We start from the raw sequence: 23,340 nt of genomic DNA on the forward strand, positions 1-23,340 counted from the left end.
ACCCCCCACTTTTGCACCCTCTCCCCAGCCAGCCGGCGTCGAGCACCCTGAATTCACACCTTGAGGCCCGATGCTCCCCGGCGAGCGAGGCGGCAGCGCTCGGAAAACCTCCCCGGCCGTCCAGGGCTCCGGCGTGGCTGCTCCCCGCCGGCCGGCCCCGCGCTCCTCAATGCTGTCTCTGTTCTCCCTCTTGGGTCAAAAACGCGGCTTTTGTGAGCTCGCCCCAGCCGCGGCTCGTCGCCGGAGCCCCGGCGCGTTCCTCCCGGCCGCCCTCCGCCAGCAGAAAGGCAGCCCAGCTGTGGCCAGCCGCCGCCGCCGCCTCATTTCACTTATTTATTTTTGCTTTTGCCTGACAGCTCCGGCTGGGGAGAAGTGATGTGGGGCTCTGATGGCCGTGCCCGGAGGGGCGGGCGGCGGGGACCCCTTGGGACTCCCCCAGCTCCCCAGCAAGACTGAGGTGGAGACAACCGCTAACTCCCACCGAAACGCCTAGCTTCTCCCTCGGGTGCCTGCCGTAACCCAAAAGACATGGGGAGTTAAAGGACGCGCTGCAAAGCGGGCTAAAAAAAGGTGTTTTAATTCATTAAATGTGAGTTGGAAGGGGCAGCTCAGTGCCAGGCTACTGCTGGGTGAACACCCGCATGTGGCAAACACCCTGAAACTCCCCAGGTATCGCTCACCCCCCCGGGTGCTGCGGGCAAGTATTTGGGGCTCTGGGGGGGAGCCCCGGAATACCGAGGAGACAGGACGCGAACACCAAGGCGACGGGAGATGCTTTGGACTCCGTGCTGTTGTATTTTTGCTTTTAATTAAATAAGTCTGACCATCTTCCAGCAGGCGCCGAGGTTCGTGGTCGCTCCCACGGCGCAGGGTGGGTGCAGCCCCGGCCCCGGCCGTGCCCCACCGGGGGTTTGGGGGGGGTGTGGGGGGGTGTTACAGCCCATCGGTCCCCGGGGGCTCTCCCGGGATGGTGTGGCAGGGCACGTGGTGGTCGCCGGCCGAAATCTGACCCCCGCCACCTCGGCTCTGGGGGTGTCTCTCTGTTTCTCTGCGCTGTGTTGTGCTGCTCTGATTTTTTGGGCTTAGCTCCTTGACCTGCCTCCCCCTTCTTTTTCACGTAATAAATAAATAAAATCCCCTGGCGCCCCTGGTATGCAAACACGCAGGAAAAAAAGGAAAAAAAAAAAAACAACACCCCTCCCCACCCCACCCCCCCCCAAACCAACTTTGAAGAGCACCAAAACCACAAAGTCACCTCGTTTCGTTGCAGCCCGAGTGCTGGCCGGGGCTCTGCGGGAGACTCCCGCCCCGGCACGCCTCTGAGGCAGTTCCCAGTCCATGCTGGTGTGTGAAGGCACTAAACCAGTAAGGCCTCTGGGGTCTGGGTCCTTGCTGGCACCACGGGGGTCTTGTGCTTGCCTCGTCCTAGCCAGGTGGGGTGGCAACGCGAAGGTGCCTGATCCTGTCACCCTCTGCTCGCCCTCACCCTCCTCCTCCTCGGCGCAGCCCCCAAACCGGGGGGGGGGGGGAGAGGTGTCCCTGGCGCCGACCCGCCAGCTTTTTTCCACTTCCCCTCACCTTTGGGATTTCCCCCGTTGCGGGGAGGAATTGCGTAATTCAGGCTCTGCAGGACCCTGGGGGTCGGCTCTGCCAGGACGCTCCAGCTGCCGGGGCTGCCGCGGCAGCAGTGAAGAGCATCTCCAGGAGTCAGCGACCCCCGGGTCTCCCCCGGGCCGGCCGGGAGCACGGCCTCAGCCCCCTCATCGTCCCCCCCCCTCCGCCCCCCCCCCCCCCCGCCGCCGTTACGTGACCCAGGAGGGCTGTGCCTCCTCCAGCAGGCTGAAGGAGCGGTTGGCCAGCGCGGCGGGGCTGCTGGCCAGCTTGTAGCCGAAGAGGCGCATGGCCGGGGCGCAGGCGTCCTGCACCACCTGCGCCAGCTTGAAGGGGATGCTGAACCGCCACTTCTCGAACTGCTCGGAAGAGTTTTTGCGGGTGGAGTAGACGCCGCTGCCGTCGCGGGGGGCCTGGGTGTTTTTGCCGATCCACTCCTCCACTTGGTGGGTGAGGGGGAGCCCGGCGAAGCGGTACATCTCCTCCGCCTTCTGCAAGGGCGCCCGCGCCACGTCCTCGTAGCGTACCAGCATGTAGCGGCCCCGCAGCCAGCCCGGCCGCCGCAGCCCCAGCTCAGCCGACAGACGGATGCTCTCGCAGTTGCCCCGCAGCCTCTGCACCTCCTCCTCGTGGAGGGGAGCCTCCCCTTCGGCTGCCCACTTCTTCCAGGTCTCGTACTTGCCGGAGAAAGCCACCATGCGGGAGGCCAGGACGGCTCGGGGGTCCCGGACCAGCTGGATGATGCGCACGTCCAGCCGGGGGTCCTCCACCAGCGGCTGCAGGAACTCCAGCTGCCGGATGCGCACGGTCTTCAGGGCCACGTGCTGCTTGCGCCGGCACGCCTCGGCGGCCAGGGTGATGTTGAGGGGGCCGCAGCGGCGGTTCTTGCAGTGGTACTTCTCGAAAACCTTCTTAGCGCTGGGCGTGCAGACGGGCTCCTCGCAGAGCGAGCGGCTCGAGCCCCGCCGAAACATGAAGGGCGTCAAGTGGCCCTCGGGCGCCGGCAAGATGAAGCTCTCCAAGATGTAGAGGTCGCAGAGGAGGAGCTGTTTGAGGACGTCCCGGTAGACCAGGGCCGAGCCCACCGCATTGGCTCCCCCCGGCTCGAAGGTCACCGTCCTCTCGATGTGCCAGAGGGGCTCGAAGAGGTAGAAGACGCTGCCTTGCTGGTTGAAGAACTCCCCCACGAAGGAGGAGCCGGTGCGGGTGGTGGCCATCAGCAGGACGTGCCGCCGCGGCCCGGGGTCCCCGTCACCCTCCAGCTGCAGGGTGACGTTGCGCAGGCGGGACCTCAGCTGGGAGAAGGCGGCATCCAGCTCTCGCAGCGAGGCCAGCGAGCCGTTCTCGGCCGGCGCCGGGCTGGCCTCCGTGCCGTTGGCTTCTGCCAGCGCCTGCGGGGACTGCTTCAGCTTGTCCGACACCCTGCGGGGAGAGCCAGCCCAGCCTGGAGGGGAGCGGGACCACCCCTGCCACCCGGCGGGGGGTTTGGGAGCCGGGGGTGGGGTGTGTTCCCTCTCCACAGGAGCTCGGGATGTGGGGGGGGAAGAGAAAAGGGTGAAAAGCGTGGGGTGGCTTAGGTACCCGCTCCCTACCTGGAGATGAAGTTGTTCTCCTTCTCGATGATGACGAGGCCGACGACGAAGACCAGCAGCACGGCGTACTTGCTCCTCATCTTCAGGCAGTGCAGCAGCTCCCGGAAATCCTGGGGCAAAGCGCGTCGGATCTCCATGGCGGGGGGGGACACACGCGTCCCTCCCACCCACCGGGGAGGTGTCCCGGGCTAGCCCCCCGGCATCCTCTGCCCCGGGGCAGCCCTGCCTGCGGGGAGAAGGACGGTCAGCGCCGGGGTGGCTTTCTGCGGGGAGGGGGGGGGGGTCGGGCAGGGGCCAGAGGCTGACCCTTCCCACAAGGATCTGACCAACAAGGCCTTGACAAGAGCACTAAAAAGGGGTCCCATCCCACCCGCGAGGAGCAGCTGCCTGAATCCCCGCCGTGGGCTGCTCCCCCTCTTTCCCAAAATACCCCTGCCCGATGGGACCCCCTTCCCGCGCCTCCGCCGGCCGCCCCTGCCAGCCCTGAAACCCAATCCCCACCGCCCCGACAGCTGCCTGCTCCCCGCCGGCCAAAAAAACCTGCTGTCGGCAAGCGAGGGCCCCCCCACCCGGGTAGGAGAGCAGCTCCTCATCCCGCTCCACGGGGCATCGCGGCTCCCAGCCTCTGGAAAGAGCTACTTTTGGGGAGGGCTGCAGGCTCCACCGTGGCAGGGCCCCGGCGTGGGGCCGCGCAGCTTCCGCCTTCCCGCAGCACGGCAGCGGCGGCTGCTCAGCCACGAAAATGAAACCCAGAGGGTTTGCCAGGAACGACGGTGGGCTGGAAAAACGCTGCTGCCGCCACCAGTCCCGCTCGGGGTGTAAAAAGCTCCTGGGGGGCTCGCTCCAAAAAGTCAAAAAAAAACAAAAAAAAAAAAACAAAAAAAAAAAAACCCAAACAAATGGTGGTGGTGCAGCCGCTTGGTTCGGGATGCAAAACCCACCGGGAGACTCAGCGTCCCCCACCCCCCGAACCACCCCCCCGGCAGAAAAGACACAGACAAGCACACACACAGAGCCCTCCTCCTCCCAGCGCTGCCAAAATTGGGGGGATGGCAGGACCTGCTCAGAGTTGCACCAAACCTCCATCCCAATGGGGACATCGTGAAGATTTTGGAGGGGGAAGGCGGAGGGGGGGGGGTGCCAAAGCCGCTGTTTGGGACCCCGGGGCAGGTCCCCAGCACGTGTCTCGTGCCGATTTACACGCGCAGGGCTTGCCGGCGCCCGCTACCTGCCCGCTGGTTCGCACGCCCAGCGCCCGCCCGGCCGCGTGGGAGATGCTGTTTGCTCATCCCGCTTTCTTGGCCAGACTTTCGGTGACTCAGGAAAAGTCTATTTAGCTTTGGTTTGGCTCCCGCCAGCGTGATCCTTGGCAGCCCGTCCCAGCCCTGCTTTCCGGGGCGAAAGGGGGGTGTGAAGGGGTGGGGGGGTGGGGGGATTGAGCCCGGCAGAGCCCCGTCCTTTGGGGGGGACCCCCGGGGTTTGCTGGTGGGGAGATGCCCCGGCCGAGCCGCCGTACCCGCAGCCCGTGGCAGGGTGTGGAGCAGGGAAGCCCCTGCCAGGCATTGCGTCACGCCCAAACCTCCTCCACGCCGGCCGCGGCCAAAATGTGCATTTTTTGGTGTTGCTCACTGTTTGCCCCTCCCACGGGGGAAGGGGGCAGCGCGGGCAGGAGGAGAGGGACGCAGCCCACGGCCAGGGCAGCATCCCAGCCCGCTGCCCGCTCCCCGGCCCTCTCTGCGGGAGGACCAGGAGTTTCCCAGCTTGAGCAAACCGCTCAGCTCCCCGGGCCTGGCTTTGAGCCATCTCCTTCCCAGCAAAAGCTGCTCAGAAGAGACCCCCCCCCCCCCCCCCACGCACCCAGGAAAGGCTCCGGTGGGACACAGGCGCCTCGGAGAGCCCCAGCAGCTCCCGAGCCCTCCCGTGGCGGCCCCCCCCCCCCCCCCCCGCCGGTTCCCCCCTTTCCCCTTGCAGTGAGCGGCACCAACATCCCCCTGCACACGTCCGCGGGTGTGTTTAACAGCCCTGTTAGTTTAGTTTGTCAGCACGCCGCTCCTCAGGGACAGGCCAGCAGCTGGGGCAGGTGCCTTTTGCCACGCTGTGTCGCCCCCCCCCCCCAACCCCGAGTCCTCCCTTCCTCGATCCCCCTGCGACGACAGGACTTGTCGGAGCATTTGAGCAACTGAGAGAAGAAATAAAATATACAAAGCAGCCCTCGGTGCGCGGCCGTGTCTCTCAGCGCCCGGCAGAGCCACCAGCTCTGCTGCTGCAAAGGACTTTTGGGTTTGTGGGACCCCCCCTACTCACCCCCCGGGAACAGTGGTGGGGGTCTGTGTCCCTGCCCTTGCCTCCCCCCATGCAGGGGAGCGTCCCCTCGCTGCCCGGAGCACACACGCAGTGAGGGGATGGCATCAACCGCTTGCTCAGACAAAATCCCAGGGCTTTGCCCCTCTAATGCCCCCAGCCGACTGACCCCAACTGAGCCACAGACCGGGAATTATTCGTGGGGGTGACACAGAGAGAGCCATGTCCTGGCAAAAACCCTGGTTCACAGGCTCGGGGAGGACATCATTCGTTAAATAGCCGGCTGCAAACATCCTGCCAGGGCAGCGGCGCCCTCGCAGGGCTGAGCCGTGGGGCTGGGGGGGCACACAGGGGGGTGACCCGGCGAGGCTGGCTGGGGCTGCGTGGCATCCTACAGCTCTTCCTCGGCTGGGATCCGCCAGGAGCAGCCCGGCCGGGGCAGCGAGCGAGCCACAAACGTCCCTTTGTGTGAGCGGGAACAGAGGGGCTCTGTGCGCCCCGCGCGCTCCCCTCCGGCCGCCCGCCGGGGGCTCGGCAGGGCCGGGGGGGGGGGGGGCGCGGGGGGAGCTGCCAGGGTGCCACCGCCGCTGCCGGGGCGCACCGCCGGCGACCGGCCCCAGGGGATGCGTGGCCACCGGTGTGAGCGGGCAGATGGATGGACAGACGGATGGACGTCATCTCCGGCAGTGGCAGGCAGCGGCCGGCCGGTGCTCTCCTCTTACCCTGCACCTCTCAAAGGGATAATTTCCAGGAGCATTAAGCTGAGATGCCCCGGAAGGCAGCCCGTGCAGCTCGGGGGGAACTCCCCCAGCGCTGCTCCCTGCCTTTTCTTATCCCTCGGGCTGGAAACGCTTTTCATTTCGGCACAGACAGCTACAATTCCCACTGTCGAGACGATAAAAGGCTTCGTGGATTTCCCAGCGGAGCCAACGCCAGAAAAAGGGGCTTTTTCTTTTGGGGGGCGGTGGGGGTTTTGTTCCCATGCAAACTGCCCGGGTGGATATCTGCCACTACTAGCAAGTTAACTTAACCCTTCCACAGCAAGAAGGAAGGACTCAAGACAGGAAAGGAGCTGCCCCGTCATTCAAGTCCGCTGCAGCCTGTCGGCTCACGGGATGGGTGCTCCCACTGGTGTTGTAGGTGGGGTGAGAAGAGCAGCGCGGCCCCAGCGCGAGGATGGCAAGGCCCCGTGGTGAGAGGAAGGAGGGAAGGGACGCTCTTGTCGCCGTTCCGCAGGGTGTTTCGCAGGACTGCCTGCCTGGGAGAGCCAAGCCAGGGTTTTCCGCTCGGTTTTGGGAAAGGGAGGGTCTTTCACGAAGCCTTGGGGCTCTCATCCCCCTCCTCTGGCTGCCCCGAACACCTACCGGGTGGGATCCAGGAAAGCAAAGATGCCTGCGGGCTGGCGGGGGAAGCCAGCTGGAGGTGCGACTAGATGAAGTCACATTTTCCTCCGGTGACTCAACAGGCAACAACTGAGCTCCGGACAAGGAACGGCGGCGAAGCACCTACTTGCAAGCTCCCTCCCTGCCCGAGATCCCTCTGTCCATCCAGTCCCCCCGCTTCCATCCGTCCCCGTGTATCCCTGCCTGCCTCCTGGGAGAAAGGAGCTGGTGGGGGGACCTGTGGCTGAGCTCGATGACCCCGGAGTAATTCCCTTGGCGATGCTTTGCTTAATCAGATTAACAGCGGCAACATGAGCCAGCAAAACACAGGGGCGGAACAACAAAGAGATAAGGCGCAGGGGTGCTTATCTGCTCTCCCCGCTGCTCTTTGTCTGCAACCTGGGGGAAAAAACAAAAAACCAAACCAAACCAAAAAAAAAAAACAACAAAACCACCCCGAGCTCCCCTCTGTATTTACTCTCTCAACTATTTCCGCTGCCGACTTCCTCCAGAGGCTGGCCTTGGGAAACGCACCACCGATGCTTCCCGCTTTCCTTTCATCTCCCAGCAATTTTGATCCTGCCCCTGGTTCTTCTCCAAGGCATGGCACAAGCACCGCACCACTTTGGTTTGCCCCCCGGCAGAGCAAAGGAGGCTGCCCAGGCAGGTATTTTTTGCTTAAAGACATGTATATTCAAGCCCAAAAAGCAAAAAAAAAAAAAAAAACCAAAAAAAACAAACCAAACCAAAAAGTCACCTCCTACGATGTTTATAAACTTGCCTAGAATAGCCCCAAGCCTCATCAAATTGAAGCCCAGCGGAGGAGAAAGTTGGGAATGCAAAGTCCTGGGATGGGGCGCCGGCGCCCGCAGCAGCCCCAGCCCGTCCCGCTGCCGCCCAGCGAAACCCCGGTGTGAGCAGGGTCCGTGTCCCCCGGGGAGGACGGGAGGGGAGAAACGCTGTCCCCTTGGCTTGGGCAGCCCTCCAGGGCCACGGCCGGGGGTTTGCTCCTCCACGTGTTCGGCCCCTCGGGTTAACGCCGGGCCCTTTTCCCTTCCTGGCTCTGCCCCTCAATCCTTCGACCCACCTTGGCTTGCTCTCCTCTTAGCCTGGGCACCCCGAGCAAAGCCACTGGGTCACGCAGGCGAGGGCAGAGGTGGGAGGTCATGCTCAGGAGCAGCAGCGGCAGGCGTTGGCACAAACAAGCACCACTCAAACAACTTGCTTCTCACTGCACGTGCTCTCAAACTCCCGGTGTAAGAGGTTGTCCTCTGTCCACTATTTATTATCCCCCCGAGGAGGCACGCTGAGCTCTGGGATGACCCAGATGAGCAGGCCTTGCTCCTCGCGTGCCAAAAAGCGCTGCCCAGAGGGGATTCAGAGGCTGGCGCTGGGCACCGTAACGCCGGTGACAGGACCAGCCCAGGACAGGGCGGGCTTTACTCTCCCTCGCTTTGCACGGTGTCCAAAGAGAGGGGTTTTGCCCTGACCCAGGAGAGAGGAGACCCGCCGCCGCCGCCCGAGCCCCTGATGAACGCGATGGGACTTTCAGAGATGTCGGTGTTGGGCACGGGGGTAAAAGGGCACGCCGGGCTGCGAAGCCCTGGTCTGATCCAGACCAGGAGCCAGTGGGGACCAGCTGAGCTGGCTAACAAGCCTACAACCTTGAAACCAACTCACTGGAAACCACCGATGCCGGGGAGGGGTGGGAAAGGGCGGGGGGGGTTGGGTTTTGCAGCACCACCTGCAGCAGAGGTGCGTGACCGCGGGGTTCTGAGCAGCAAGGGGGTGCGGAGAGGAGACCACCAAGATGGTCAAGAGGACTCCCTCCACCACCCCCCCGGCTCCGTTCGCTCGGCGCCGGGCGGCACAAAGCCGGCCGCTGTGCATGCCGTCGCCCCCCCGGCCGCGCTGGGAACCGCAAATGCCCGTCCCTGCTTCAATGAGCCCTTTCTTTGGGGTGCAGGGCCCGCGGTCCCTCCCACCGCCCCGTGCTCCTTCTCCCCATCGCTCCACGCTAGCCTGGAAACTCCTCTGGCAAACAAACCCCCCAAAACCTCGCTCAGTGCCCGGCTCCGCTCCCCTTTCACCCCGAGACAGGCATCCGTAGCCCTCCGGGGACCTCCAGGAGGGATCGATGGTGGGAGATGTTCACTGGGGGAATAATGAATTCCTGGCTGCCCTTGGGAAAATGCAGACTGTGCCCGGGTCCCAGCAGCACAGGGAGACCGGGGGCGTGAAAACGAGTCCTGTACTGAAGCAATTCAGTAGATGTGGGCAAATCGCAGAGTTAAATACCTGTCCTGGTGTGGCATCATAAATGGTTGACCGGGGAAAAGGAGACGCTTTCCCCCGGGGACCGAGCTCAGGTCCCGTCGTGCAAAGGCAGCGGGGTACGAGCAGCTCCCCCAAACCTGGCTGGGAGCGGCTGCCGAAATCCTCGCAGGCGCTGAGCGGGGACTCTTCCCACCCCTCAAGGCACCCCAGGCCAGCCAGGTCCCATCTGGGTGCCTGCGGCCCGGAGGGTGCCGGCGGGGTGGCCGTGCCCCAGCTCCAGCAGAAAAACCGCCGGTTCCTGCTGGCTGCGAGCCGGCCGAGGGCCAGGGTTGCCCCAGCGGCCCCGAGGCAGGAGGGGAAAGGGTGAGGACAACTTTCCAGTGCTCCATGGTAGGGGCTGACAGGCCGGATGATGCAACTCGGGATGGTTGTGAGAAAGTCTCCTTTTCTCGACCCAGACGCGCTTTGCTCCGGATGGAAGCTCAGCGTCGCAGATGGAGAGCTCGCCTTTCTTTCATTTATTATTTTCTTCCTCTTTTTTTTTTTTTTTTTGAGGGGGGAGGTTTTTTTGTTTTTGTTTTTGTTTTGTTTTTGTTTTTTTTTGTTTTGTTTTGTTTTGTGTTTTTTTGTTTGGTTTTTTTTGTTGTTTTTTTTGTTTTTTTTTTTTTTTTCCCGAAAGAAAGCAACGCAGCGAGCTGCTCGGGCCGTCATGTGCCGAAAGGACTTTCTCTCCCAAGGCAAGGCGCCGGGATCCGGCGCTACCCCGCTGCGGGAGGGGGGCGGCGGGGGGCCCCGCACGGAGACAAAGGAGCGGCCGAGGCCGGAGGGAGCACAAAGGAGCCGGCGGAGCCCGGGGCCGCCCCCGCGGGGGGATACGGCCTCGGAGCACACCCACCCCCACACCCCCCACACCCCCGGCCTCCCCTCGCCCGGGGCGAGGCGGGGGGGGGGGGGGGGTCGAGGTATGGGGAGGGGGGGGGAGGGAGGGGTGTCGGGGCTGTGGCCCCTCCTCGTCCGCCCAACTTCCCGCAACTCCCCTCCGCGCCGGGAGGGAAAGGCCCGACCCCCGCCGCCATCCTACACCCCCCCCCCCCCCCCTCCCCAACCTCCTCGCCCCGGGGCTCCCGCTTGCCCGGCGCTCCCGGTTCCCCGTTTGCGCTCCGGTCCCGGCCCCATCGCTCCCGGTTCCCGCTGCACCTACCCGGGGGGCGGCCGCTCCGCGGGGCGAGCTCGCCTGGTCCTGCCGTGCGGGAGGAGGGAAGGCTGCGGGTCCCCCCTGCTTTTCTTCACGGCGCTGTCATCCTCCCTCCCTTCTTCCCCTCCTTCCCTCCCCTCTTCCCTCCCTCCTTCCTTCCTTCCTTCCTCCCTCCCGGGGCGACGGCGGGGGGGAGCGGTCCCGGCGCCTGGACGCGGGTCCCGGGGCGGAGCCGGGCGGGGTCCCCTGGCCAACCTCCCCGCCACCCCCCCCGCCACGCCGGGGCTGGGAACCGGGAGCCCCGGGAGCTGCCGACCCCGACCCCGGGATCGCCCCGGGGCTGGAAGGGACCGTCTGGGCGCTGAGGTGGGGGGAAATGATGGGGCTGGGAGGGCGTAGACACCCCGCGAAAGTGTCCCACCAGGGCCCAGGCGAGTCCCCTCCCGGGCACGGTGGGGAGATTCGGGCCGCAGGCTCCTGTCCTGCCCAAAGCGGAGTCACACCGGCGTGGTCAGGGCTTTATCCTGCCAACCTCCGAGGATGGAGCCGGCGCAACCTCCCCAGGCAGCCTGCTCGGGCCGTCCTCCTGGGGAAAATATTTCTCCTTTCACCGGCTCCGAACCTCTCATGTCCCAGCTCCTGCCCTCCCACCCCGGCAGGAACCTGGCTCCATCTTCTCTGTGACCACCTCGCAGGCTATTCCTCTTTATCCCCAGCCGAAACGGACTCTCAGGCTCAGCACCTTTTTCCCCCAGTTACCAAATCCCCTTTTCTCCCCGTTCAGGAGCTGTGGGTGGGTTTGCCCCACGCGACGCGCACCGTGGTGTGCCGTGCCAGTGATCCTGTGTGCCCCAGGAGGGCAGGGAGGGAGAGTATCTTACTGGGAGCAGACGGGGAGCTCTGGGGGACACCGGCTGTCACTGTCCCCGCAGGGCAGGCTTAGGGTCTGGAGTATTAAATCGTATCTCAACGGCTATTCCGGCTCATGTGCAGAAATTCATACAGAGCTCTGTAACGTTAGACACCGAGGAGCTGAAAGACATCTGGTTTTGCAGGGAGAGGGAGATCCGAAAAACCAGTCCTCATAAAACGTTTCAGCCCTCTTTCGCATTCTTGGCATAGTTTTTCTGCTACGCGTATGGCATAGGCAAAAAATGCCGGTTTTCTTGGCATTCATGTGCAAGGACCAGCATATAGCTCGTTAGTGGCTTCCTATTAGCGAAGGTAATGAGTACAGGTTTGCGCCCAGAGTGCCAGCGCCGAACTTGCAGCAACAGTGGGTGTGTGCAAATGTATACACGTGTGTATTCATATATATATATATATATATATGTATTTATAGATGGAGATGTACATTAACGCAGGGATGTGGTGAACCTGCCCGGTGTTGCTTGCACGATCAGGGCAGCAAAGCCTGGGTGTGATGTTTAGGGTAGAGCCTCCACCCGTCCGTACATCCTGCTTTTCCCAGTTTTAGTGGGCATCCTGCTGCCAGGAACTGCGGCTGCATTCGGGCACGGTAACTCCGGTACACCCCCGCCACGGCTCCGGCCCCCGCAGCGGCACCTCTGGAGCCGGGGTGAAGGGCAGCATCTCGCAAACTCTGCCTAAATAAGGCAAAACCGGCGGTTGAAGGATCAGGCCTGTGGAGGCTGTCAGGTTAATCACATCAAAAAGAGTGGGTAAGTCCGGCTGGCCACACGCCGCAGGAGTTTCATGGGGTTTTGAAACATGGTGGGAAGCATTTTGAAGCTCCTCGTTTATTTCCATTGAAACAGAGAATTCTGCCTTGGATTTTGCAGAGGAGATCTTGGTGAAAATACATCCCTAATACGTAAACAATTCTGAGATGAGGGCAGAGAGGGGCTGGCGAGGAGTGGGACACCCACGCTAGGGTGGTCTCGCTGCCTTTGTAGGATGCTTTTGCGGTGGTCCTGGTGGGGGGGGGGGTGGTGCTGGGGTGTCTGAAGCCCACCCACCCGGGCCCTGGGGTGCTCTGCACGCCCAGGCAGAGCTCTGCCTGGAGATCGCCCTCCCGCTTCATCAATAAGTAAAGCTGGCACAGGGAGGAACAAAGTGCCTCCTCCTCCCTGAAAAACTGCCGAGGGAGAGGTGACGGGAGAGACAGGGAGTTGTGTTTCCTTGACAGGAGAGGCAGGGAGTTGTGTTTCCTCCGCCCTGCGGGATCACATTCCCTTCGTCACCCACTCCCCTTCCCCCAGGGATAACAGAGGCTGTTCTCCTCGCTCCCTGCGTGGCACATGTGCATGTACACACACACACACACACACACACGCACACGGGCCTGATGAGGCAGGGGAGCAGTCCCCAGAATGGCATCAGGAGCAAAGAAAGGGGGATGTGTCACTATAGCAACAAGGATGCTCTGGGTTTTGGGGGAATAAAGACATCTGATGCTCATTTTCCGCCCTCAGTCCAAGCTGATGATGTGGTGGTGACCAGGTTGGGCTCAGATTTAAAAAAAAAAAAAAGCCTCCATTGGTCTTTGCGCTGTTAAAACCAGGGCACGGTCTGCTTAGAAACCTGCCTGCGGCTTAGATGTCACCAAATTCTGTCTCCACGTCCCTTCAAGTGCCGTCCGGTGGCATCTGGCAGCAGGACAAGGTGACGGGGCACCTGGAAATGGTCTGGAAGCTGCAGTGCAAGGGAAACCCAGTTGTCCTCCACTTTGCTGCTTCCCCCGGAGGCACTTCAGGATTTTATTTCCCAGGAGATTGTGATGTGGCTTGGAAACAAGAGACAGCAGAAGGATGCCCGTTGTCCGAGGTTATGAGATGGAGAAGGTGCCCTGGCTTCGTTTCAAGGCTGAATCTGCAGGGACTCATTTCAGATTTATTTCTTGCTCCTCAGAAGGTTGGAAACCTGTTGGCAGCCATGCTTTTTGTAGCCAGGTGCCTGCCCCGCGGCGAGCTGCTTTTCGGCACGTTGCTCGGAGAGGCGACGGTGCGTGGCAGGGGGACGACCTGCCAGCCACAAAACGAGAGTCACAAACACCCCGCTTTCCTGTTGCACCAGAGCCTTTTGCAAACACAGCCTGGGAAACAATATCCTCCAGCGGCCGAAGGGATTTGGGTGCAGTGGTTTCGGGGGACAGGACTGCATAGGCACCTGCAAATGGCAGGATTTCCCACTCCCCCCCTCCCCTGGGGACAGCGGGGCAGCTGCTGCTGGGACCTGCTCCCAGTTGGGACTGGGCCAAGGACCTCCTGTGGCTGCAGAAGCTGGTCTGGGGAACCAAGACCCATGTCTGAGGAAGGTCTTTGCCTCCTCGAGCCCCGCAGTTCCTCTAAAGAAAGGGATGAGGAACCTAAAGCCACAGGGATGCTCCCACTGAACTGAGACATGCCGCACGGGTCCTAGCGCAGAGCCTGAATGGACCAGCCAAGATCCGTCTCCAAAGAGGGAGAAGGCTTGTCTCAGTGCCGGGGTGCAGGTGTATCAGCCCGGGAGCTGGGTGGCGATGCACAGCCATCCCAGGGCACTACACGGCCACCTGCGCCCCGAGGGAAAAGCCGGCAATGCCCAGCTCCAGCCGAAGAAGAGCCCAGTTTTCCAGTTGGGTGCAGGACCCAATACCTGATCTTCTCAAGAAGATCACTCTCAAGCGCTTTAACGACCGCTCCCACGACTCACTGGCTCTGGGCTGATAAGAGGAAGGCAGCAGTGCGAAAACCCTGCTGTTCTTCCAAGGGCCAGATGCCATTTTCAGTCAGCCATCCGCCTGTCCTCTCAGACTTTTCCTCCTGGATAACCTTCCCACATAAACTTCACAAGGGGGTTTGCATCCTCTCTGCCAAGGCTGGACTGCTTACCAAAATGCTGAACTATTAGTTGAAACTTTTCCAGCTCTTTTTACTCTTTTCTCCTCTTTTCATTTTTCTTTCCTCTTTTCGTCTTCCCTTCCCCTCTTCTTCCCTTCCCTTCCCCTCTTCTTCCCTTCCCTTCCCTTCCCTTCCCTTCCCTTCCCTTCCCTTCCCTTCCCTTCCCTTCCCTTCCCTTCCCTTCCCTTCCCTTCCCTTCCCTTCCCTTCCCTTCCCTTCCCTTCCCTTCCCTTCCCTTCCCTTCCCTTCCTTCCCTTCCCTTCCCTTCCCTTCCCTTCCCTTCCCTTCCCTTCCCTTCCCTTCCCTTCCCTTCCCTTCCCTTCCCTTCCCTTCCCTTCCCTTCCTTTCCCTTCCCTTCCCTTCCCTTCCCTTCCCTTCCCTTCCCTTCCCTTCCCTTCCCTTCCCTTCCCTTCCCTTCCCTTCCCTTCCCTTCCCTTCCCTTCCCTTCCCTTCCCTTCCCTTCCCTTCCCTTCCCTTCCCTTCCCTTCCCTTCCCTTCCCTTCCCTTCCCTCCCCTCCCCTCCCCTCCCCTTCCCCTTCCCCTTCCCCTTCCCCTTCCCCTTCCCCTTCCCCTTCCCCTTCCCCTTCCCCTTCCCCTTCCCCTTCCCTTCTTAAAAACCCCCCAAAACAGGAAAAAAAAGCGCTCCCCCCAAGCCGAACTCCGACTGAAGCGCTGCCCACCCCCCGCCCCCGCCGGTGCCGGGACGGCCGCGCGCTCCTGGCGCCCCCTGGCGGCGCCCCCTGGCGGCGCCCCGCCCGCCCCGCCCGCCCCGCCCGCCCCGCCGGTCCCGCCGGTCCCGCCGAGCCTCCCGGCCCTTCCCGGGAGCGGCGCTGCCGCAGAGCCGGCGCTGGTGTGTGCGGGGGTGTGCGGGGTGTGCGGGGGGGGGGGTGTCCCCTCCCCCCTTCCATTGCCCGGCCCGGCAGGGGGGAAACTGAGCGTGGCCAGAGCCCACATCTGCTTTTTCACTTTCTCCTTCCCCTCCGATTTTTTTTTTTTTTTTTTTTTTTTTTTTGGAGGAGGAAGCAAAAAGCCTCCAGCTCCCACCTGCTCCCTGCCCAGCCCTTGCTTCCCCTCCGCCCCGTTCCTCTCTGCTGCCAGCAGGAGCCTCTCTCTTAATTTTAATGCCTCTCCTTGCTGGCAGAGCCCCTCCCGGGGAGCGGGGCGGGGGGGGGGATGTTTCAGAGCAGAGCGATGGACCCGACACCACGCTGTACAGCCTCGGGATGTCAGCTCTTGAGGGGAAGGTGCCGCCGGCGTCGCCACGGAAGAAGAAAAAGCCAAGTGCCCACGAAGTAGAAGAGGACAGCAAGAGATTTTCAGCTCATCTTTCTTCCACGCCGCCCCGCATCCCCCCCCCACCCCTCCAAGCTGTTATGCTTAAAAAAAAGCGGACGTAATTAGGGTGGGAGCTTGGTGGGAAACTCAGTGTTGACAGCTGATGTGCTTTTGATTGGCCTCTGCACATGCTGCCCTCGCTGCCTCCTGCAACCTCCCCCCCCCCCCGCCAACGTGTGCAAGATCTTCAAACGACCCCGCTCCTCATTTTCTGTTCCTTTTTCAATTCTGCTTCTCTAAAACTGCTGAGGGTGAAATAAAGAAGTTAGCTCCATTTTAATCATCGCAAACACTTCCCAAACCTCCAACGCAAAGGTTCACTTTGACATGATGAGAGCAGCCGGGGCAGGGGGATGTCTGGCGAGACAAGAGGCTGGCAATAAATAGTCACACCAGCAGAAAATGCCTCTCGTGTCCCCGTCCTGGGGACAGCCAGCAAGGCCGGTCTGCTGCTCACCCGGGTGAGCAGGAAGCCTTGTGCTTTCTCGTTTGGCTTTTTAAGTCCCTGGCACAGAGGAAAAAAAAAAGGCGAGTGAGAAGAGAGCGGGGAGCACATGCAGACTGCAAGCGTGTTCGTACTGATGCCGTTGGCTTTGGAGCTGCACTGCTGCGAAAAAAAAAATGCCATCAGGCACCCGTCAGCATCTTAGAGAGGTCAGCAGCATCCTCAGCTGGGTAAAATCCGGGGCTCCCTGCTCTCTACAAATGCAGGGAACTCCCTGTCCGAGCACCCCACTCTCCCAATACACCATTCGAGGCAGGGAACTCTATTTAGGATCAACCAAATAAAGCTCCTTTTGCCTGGTGTTCACGGCTGGGAGGCTGACCCAGACTGACAGCAGGCTTGTCTTCCTGACCAGCCTGCGTATGGAGAGAAACCCCCTGCGAAACAGAGCTGACTGTGCTAAACAGCACCAGTTACCCACTCGGAGCCTTAGTGGGAGTCTGCAAAATCATGACTTGCCTCATTTTCTCCCCTCCGAAAGAGGGAAGTGAGAATCACCTTTAACTGAGAAATACCCAGCACGGAGAAAACCCCGGGGGTGATTCAGGTTTTTGGGTGCTCAGCAATCCAGCCGTGCTGCCCGCTGGGTTTTGCTCGGGAAGTTTCCACAGCAGAGCGGGTGTTTGCAGCGGGATTCGCAAGGTTGCACCAAGCTTTCTCCATGCTCCTCTGAAGCCTGTGCTACGAAGCTAAAAGGTTCAGCTTTGCTATGTGGCAGGGTAGCTGCTAACTGCTCTTAAAACTCCCATTTTTGGTGTAATATGGGGTCACAGGCACACAGCAAAGTGCGCGCCAGGGATGCTCTCTGTGGCAGAGTGTCTTGGGCTCCTCACCGAGAATACCAGCAGATGCTCTTAAAGAGTATGAAAATAAATTTTGGCTACAGTGACTTAGCCAAATCCTTGGTGTCAAGAGGTTTGTGAGATGGTGTGGTTTTATCAAAATGTTCTCAAATGTTGATGAAACCTTGAAGAAACCTTAGTCTGGAAGAGTGTCCTCTCATCAATGACATTTATTGATGCAGCTTATTTCCTTACCCTTATGCGTTGTTTTTCTCATCTTTTCTGTTGCCCTGCAATTTCACGATGTGTTTAAATCCACCTAAGGCAGGGAAGAGCAGAGACCGTCCCATAATCTCTTTCTGTCCCTGGCACATGTTCTCTCTCCCTTGCTTCGTGTCATTTGCAGCGATGCGAGCCTGAAAAGTTATCTTTTATCGCTTTTCTTTTGCGGGGTGAGTTTCTAGTCGGCTCAGGAGCTGATCAGATCTACTCAGGGTCAGTCTGTCCCTGGACAGGGAAGTGGCAGGAGCGCATGGCCACGGTGTGATAGACAGCAGGGCAGCCCCTTCCAGCATCAGTTCAGGCACACGCGTTCGCTCTGAACGTCACTTTGGACCCACAGAAACCCGGTTTAGCCCTGTCCGGACAGACGTACATTCATCCTACTCTGAAACACCTTTCAGGTTTGGGATTCCACAGCCACTGGCTGCAGGATTGGAGCTCAATCTTGTTCATGACTGCTATTAGTTTGCTTGACTACCAGGTTTAGTTGTTTGTTGTTTTTTTTTTTTTTTTCTTTTATTTGGAGGGGAGTGGGGGGAACATTTTAATTCTTCCCGGAGCTCAGCCACTGTTTGCAGAAGGGTGGATGGTGGCTTCTGACAATCCCCTAGCAGTCACACTGTAGCCTTGTTGGTCTGCTTACAAAAGGAAGATAACACCTCTGCCTGGAACCCTTGTCTGCCTTGGTGATAACCAAATCAGTCCTTGCTACTTAACACACAATAAGGGCACCAGGACCTTTGAAGCCTCGCTCGCGATGGGGAAGGGCCTTTCCAATGAAGAAGCTGGAAAAAAAAAGCACCAGAGCAGGTAAAGAACGGAGAACCAGTGTCTGCCCAGAAGTCAAGGGACTTCACTGGGAAGTCCATAGGGCCAGTCAAGTCCTGTGGCTGGATGTCTGGAAGATCCACCTCTAGGAAATGGCACTGTTGCATCCCGGCAGCCTGCGAGGATGAGACATGCTTCTCCACCTTGGCAGCTCTGGATGTGGTGGGTCTCATTTGAAGGGCGTGTTGTGGCACGAGAGAAGGTGTCTGATGCAGGGCAGGACCCTCCTGGTGTAAAACCCCACAGGTCTCAGAGAGAGAGAAGAGGCAGGTCCACCTTGGAGACCACCCGCTTTGTGTGGACACCTGCAGGAGGAACCACCATTACACGATGGTCTTTGGGTGCCACAAGAGACCAATTTTCACCCGCTGGCAAGGAGGATTGTCATCAGACCGGCTGTTCAGAGCAAGCTAGGAAAAGATTCTGGGGAAACCCAGACAGTTTTGCTAGAAATCACTATAAATTCCACATATCTTCTGATTGCCCCAGGCAGCATCAGGAAAACCAAGTAAGAGCAAAACCTGTTTGCTTTCTAAGCTTTCCTGTGAAGTAAAAGCAGCTGAAACCTGATAATCCTCATTTTTATGGAAAAAAAAACAGTTTCCAAATCAGGGTTAATTAACTCTCATTTTCAGATCTGTTAGCAGGGACGGAACGTGGCTCTGAACCTTGTCCAACTAAAGGAGCACAGAGAGAGATCAGCCGAAGCTGAACAAAAAAATGACAACCTGAGGGGAAGCAGCTATTAGATAAGTTTTAAAGGGCAGCTGCAGGGTGGCCTAATGAAAGAGATGGCAGATGCTTTTTCATCAGGTTAGTGGCAGACTCCTGAGATGTCCTGGGTCAGCTTCTCTCTCTCTGTCCATCCAAGTGGTGGATTTGACCCGGTGTGTTCAGCCGGGAAGGACATTTGCTGTTCTTTACAGAATGCTTTCTTGCATTTTTCTCTTTTCTATGGGCTCAGCCATGCTTTTGTTCTGCAGCTGGCTGGATCGCAGTGCACCGGATTGAGAGCTAACTCCTACGCCTCTCTGCCCTTCCCTGGGGACGAATAAGAGGGGTTTTGTTTCTTCTCTGATGTTCACCGTGGCGTACAAAGCTCAGCAGAATGGTGAGATTTGATCTAGCCGCTTCCTGCCTGTAGCTCAGCTTGTGTGGGTCTGTGGTGCTGACTTTTCTCAGGTCTGTGATGGACAAATTGAGGGTTAAAAAAAAAAGCCTTTATGGAACCAGTTCACTTCTGGGAAGAGGTGAAGAGCAAGTCTCAAAGACACACAGTATGTGATAATAATGGAAATCATGATCACCATGGAAAACCAGGCTGCAGGCTGGCAATACCTCATTAGTCACAGCACTGCCCACGGAACCCATAAAGCCTCTCTACCGCCCTGTGTTTGCTGTTTTGAGGAGATGCTCAGAGGTTTTCCCAGCTGCTGTTGGGCGAATGGTGGGAAGGACACAGAGGGGAGGTTGTTAGCAAGGAGAGGTGCTGCCGACTTCTCCTGTGAAATCCAAAGGTGTTGTGTTGTATCTGTCCGTCCCATCGTGCCGCAATCCAGCTGGCTTTTTTTTTCCCTGGTGTGGAACATGCTTTTGCTCTGTGAGACTGGAAGGTGAAGAAACAGTAAAAGAGGCTCGGGAAGTTTGGCACAGGATTTCTCTGTCAGACTTGGAGCAAGGGAGGAACGCCACTGTGGGCAACTTGCTCCCAACTATTTAAATCCTAGACTTAACTGGGACAATGGAAGAGGGTGATCGAGTGTCTGGCTGAATTTTTAGCCTTTTGTACAAGAGGGCAGAGGGCCACTATTCAGATGCCCACGACTCTGGCTGTGGGTTGTGTGCCACTGGTGACTGTAAGACCACGAAAGACCTTGCTTGCAGTGGAAGCCACAGTAGCTGGACTTGCCACTTCCCCCCACTGCGTCCTCATGACTTTGATTAATCCAAACTCGTGCCAGTTTTGGCCGGCGGTTAAGCTGCTCTTGCAAACTTCATTGAAATCCACTGCCTGGTTTAAATGTCCTTGACCACGAGCGCGCAGCTGAGGCGAGATCACATGTGAAGAGGTGCTGCCTGATGCCTCCCGAGTTTGTGACCCAGAAAAGGGATTGCAGACTTTGCAGCAGCACGGCGACCGGCGAGCAGGCAAGCATCGGTCCCTGTGTGATCCCTGCCCGACTTCTGCGGCCGCTTATTAAGATCTTAGACTATACGTTCTCCCCAGGCTATTCCCACTCCCTTCCCTCCACACCAGCTAACACCCTATTTGCTCATCCAAATTTCTGAGGACAGCTTACTTGGACTTTTACTTCCAAAGATTTTTGTTTTGTACTTTCTTCCCCAAATAATATGCCCCCTTCAGTGCCTTCCCCTTTGCTTTGGATAATGAAGGAACAGAAAGCAAGTATTTCAACAGCGGAGGAAATTGTGTGAAGAAAGTCTGGGGGACGGGTGTCTTCTCAGCCTCTCTCCTTGCAGGAGCCCTTGTAGCTTTTTGTCCCCTGCCAACTCTTATTTTTTCTGCAAAGCCGATAATACTTTGTGCTTTTTCTTAAAGCCATGGCTCCCAGAGTCCCGTGATTATCTAATCACTTCCGTGTGAGCCGAACCGAGTCAAAGCAGATTTTCCATCTGCTGTGAAAGGGCTGGACTGAAACAGTCTGCACTGCTGAAAAAGCCTTTAGAGCTTCCAAGTGTAGTCCTTGAAAACCTGCAAAGCAGAAAGCAAATAAAAGGAACTCAACACTGTACTTTGTAAAAGCTTTTTGGTTTCTGCAGGCAAGTTTTGCCCATTTCTGGCTGACAGTACTAAAAGCAAGGCGGTGGCATTTGGAGCTGCTGGTCCTGTGTTGAGAGCTGAGACGAGCCCAAAGGCAAAGGACAGGTGGAGGAGGAGGGGGAAGATGGGGATGGGGAATGTGTTGCCTTTTACCTTGGAGCGATCGCACGGGAAAAAGGAATATCAGACTTTGCTCTGTGACACCCGAGCGATGCTCAGTTTTGCTCCCATGTGGCGGCAACACTGGCTCTGCCCAAGGGCTCTGTGAAGGGAAGATATTCTCCACTCCACACCCAAAACGACAGTGAAAGAGAGACACACACCCCCCCCCCCCCCCACGCACGGGATCCCCACCCGTGCGCTCGCTATCCCCGTCCGAGTTAACGGCCAGGCCTGGCCGTGCCATTTGCTATTTGCTCTGGAAAATGCACGCCCTGCTTGGCAGCGTGCTCTCTGGGCTGCACACAAAGCTCCCCGCGAGTGCCTCCTCTGGGAAGCTGAGAGAGCGCGGTGGTCCTGGGTGGCCCAGCACCACCCTGCTGATGCCCCAGCAGCCTGCCAGGGGATGCACAGGGGGTGTCAGCCAGGGCTGGCCGTGGCGATTTCTTCCTCCAGGCTTTGAAGATCTAACCTAAAAAACTTGCTTACTGTTCCCATGCCATCCTTTGAGAAGGGCCAGCTCTTAGAAATGGGGCTGGGATGGTTTGCAAAGCTTGAAATTTTTCTTTTTTTTTTTTTTTTAAACAGATGTGATGCACGGTCTGGAAAGTGGCTCTTCTGTGGGATAGAGGAGCCTGCAAAGACCTGGCTGCTCTACAAAATGGTGGTGAGCTTCAGTGCAACAGCACAAGGTGACCGAGGGAGGGACAGCTGTGATAGGTAGGCAGGAATGGGTAAGGGCACTCTTCTGCTCACCTCTTTTACTGCAGAAATCCTAAAAAGCATCAAGCCTGCTCCTCTCAGTGGAGACGATCACAGCTCCCAGTAAGCAGCCTGAGTCACCTGTTTTGAGTCTTTATAGACAAGGTAGAAAAGAAAATGAGTGGCACTTCCTAGGCGGTGCTGGGGAGCTTTTTCTCTGATGTAGGGAACCAAAAGTATCCCCAAATCCTCCTCCGCTATTGCTATCTGGGGATTTCTGATATATATTTTAAAATCCATTATACATTTTCCTTTATTTTCTTCCTGGGTAACCTAGATCTATATTTCTAACGTGCTGTGGTTTTTGTTGTTTTTTTTTTTTTTTTTTTGGGGGGGGGGAGTGCAGGGCGGGGTGTAGGATTTACAGAAAAAACATGAGAGTTAATTCTCATTTTGATTTATAAAAAGAAAGCCGTTTCTCCTTCAAAGGCCGTGGCAGGGGTTTGTCTGGCTGCTTTCTTACTGCTTACAACCCTGAAAAGATGACACAATGAGAGCAGGAATGGGATTCTGTGTCTCTGTGCACGGGCTTTACAAGGTGATGCTGCACTGTTGATTCACCTGTATTTAGGAGGAATCAGCTGCTTTTCTGGCAACTCTATTGTTGTTCCAGGTCTTGCTGGTGCTGGTCAGAAATCCTGGTTCATGAGGGCAATGCATTTATGGCTGCTGGCTCTCTTTGTGTTGATCTACTTGGTTTGAAGTAACAGACCCTGGGATACGGTGTGCCTTGGAATATGGGTCTAATCCCCAGTAAGTAGTACCTAAAATGCTGAGGGAACCTTGAAACAAAATGCAGCTTGTAACTAAAATGCAAAACTTGTGGCAGCTGACAAAGGAAATACTGAAATAAGAATTAGCTGCAGTGATAGGAGGCTTTATGTTATGCTTTGCTTGGAAAATCCAGCGCACCCGACGTGACCCCCTTTTGATAATTAAGTTGTCGCTGAGCTGATCATGGGAAGGAGTGTGGCCCATGATGATGCCCGTGTTAATTGAGAGCTCTGCTGTGGCGTAGCTGCCAAAAGGGGATGGTCCCCAACTGTTTTCACCCCGTGCTGCCGCAAGCGTTCAGACAGCGAACTGGATCCAGGCGAAAAACTGTCCTTGGAGAGGAACAGATCACTCCGAAAGCCAGATCGGTCGCCGGTGGCTGTTTGTGCTGACACCGGAGAAGCGTAGGGTCGCTGCTGCCTCGCTCCCACCGCCCCGCTGGCTCAGCGCACGGCGCTCTCTGCACCCTGCGCTGATTCAGGCCACAGATCCAGCGAAATCTCCTCTGCTCCCGTGGGTCGGGGTGTTTTTGCTGTGTTAGCAAGCTGAGCAAGCCTGGCGCAGGGGCTGACGAGCAACGGTGCCAGGAGGAGGGGGACACGCTGCTGTCCCGCCTGCCCTGTCCACTCCCGGCGCCGTCGAGCTGCAGCTTTGCCCTCGGATGCAGTCCCTGCAGCATCGCCTTCCCGTTCGGAAAACGGTCCCATGCTTTCTGCTCTGAGAAGTACGTCGGGGCAGGAGCTATTTCTCTGCAGCCTGTTAGTGGCGAGGAAAGGGCTGTGCGGTGGGGAGCCTGTCTCTAGTCCAGCTGGGACCCGCAAGCCAAACCATTTGGTGAGTCACAAGGAGGCTGCTCTTGCTTGGGCTGGAACAAACTTCAAACGTGTCCAAGGCTCCTCCCGAGGCTGCCAGGCTGTAATTTGTGGCTGTC

At 58.6% G+C, this 23,340-nt stretch overlaps 1 protein-coding gene across 3 annotated transcripts; it reads right to left on the bottom strand.

Annotated features, from left to right (window-relative positions):
* Nucleotides 1–555: 555 nt before the first annotated feature.
* On the bottom strand, nucleotides 556–11,627 carry CHST3 (carbohydrate sulfotransferase 3). 3 transcript variants are annotated; one of them, XM_042792170.1, is made up of 3 exons: nucleotides 10,365–11,627; nucleotides 3,204–3,429; nucleotides 556–3,033 (listed from the first exon to the last, which is right to left on the bottom strand). In XM_042792170.1, exons 2-3 carry the CDS (start codon nucleotides 3,338–3,340, stop codon nucleotides 1,803–1,805), a joined length of 1,368 nt encoding a protein of 455 aa, XP_042648104.1. In that variant the 5' UTR covers nucleotides 3,341–3,429; nucleotides 10,365–11,627; the 3' UTR covers nucleotides 556–1,802. The 3 variants fall into 3 exon arrangements, with proteins under 3 accessions (XP_042648104.1, XP_042648117.1, XP_042648111.1); XM_042792183.1 differs by lacking the exon at nucleotides 10,365–11,627 and adding an exon at nucleotides 3,773–4,003; XM_042792177.1 differs by lacking the exon at nucleotides 10,365–11,627 and adding an exon at nucleotides 3,744–4,003.
* Nucleotides 11,628–23,340: the final 11,713 nt, after the last annotated feature.

Source organism: Tyto alba, unplaced genomic scaffold (assembly GCF_018691265.1).
Source record: "Tyto alba isolate M040663 unplaced genomic scaffold, T.alba_DEE_v4.0 Super-Scaffold_1, whole genome shotgun sequence".
In the NCBI taxonomy this organism is placed as follows: Eukaryota; Metazoa; Chordata; class Aves; order Strigiformes; family Tytonidae; genus Tyto; species Tyto alba.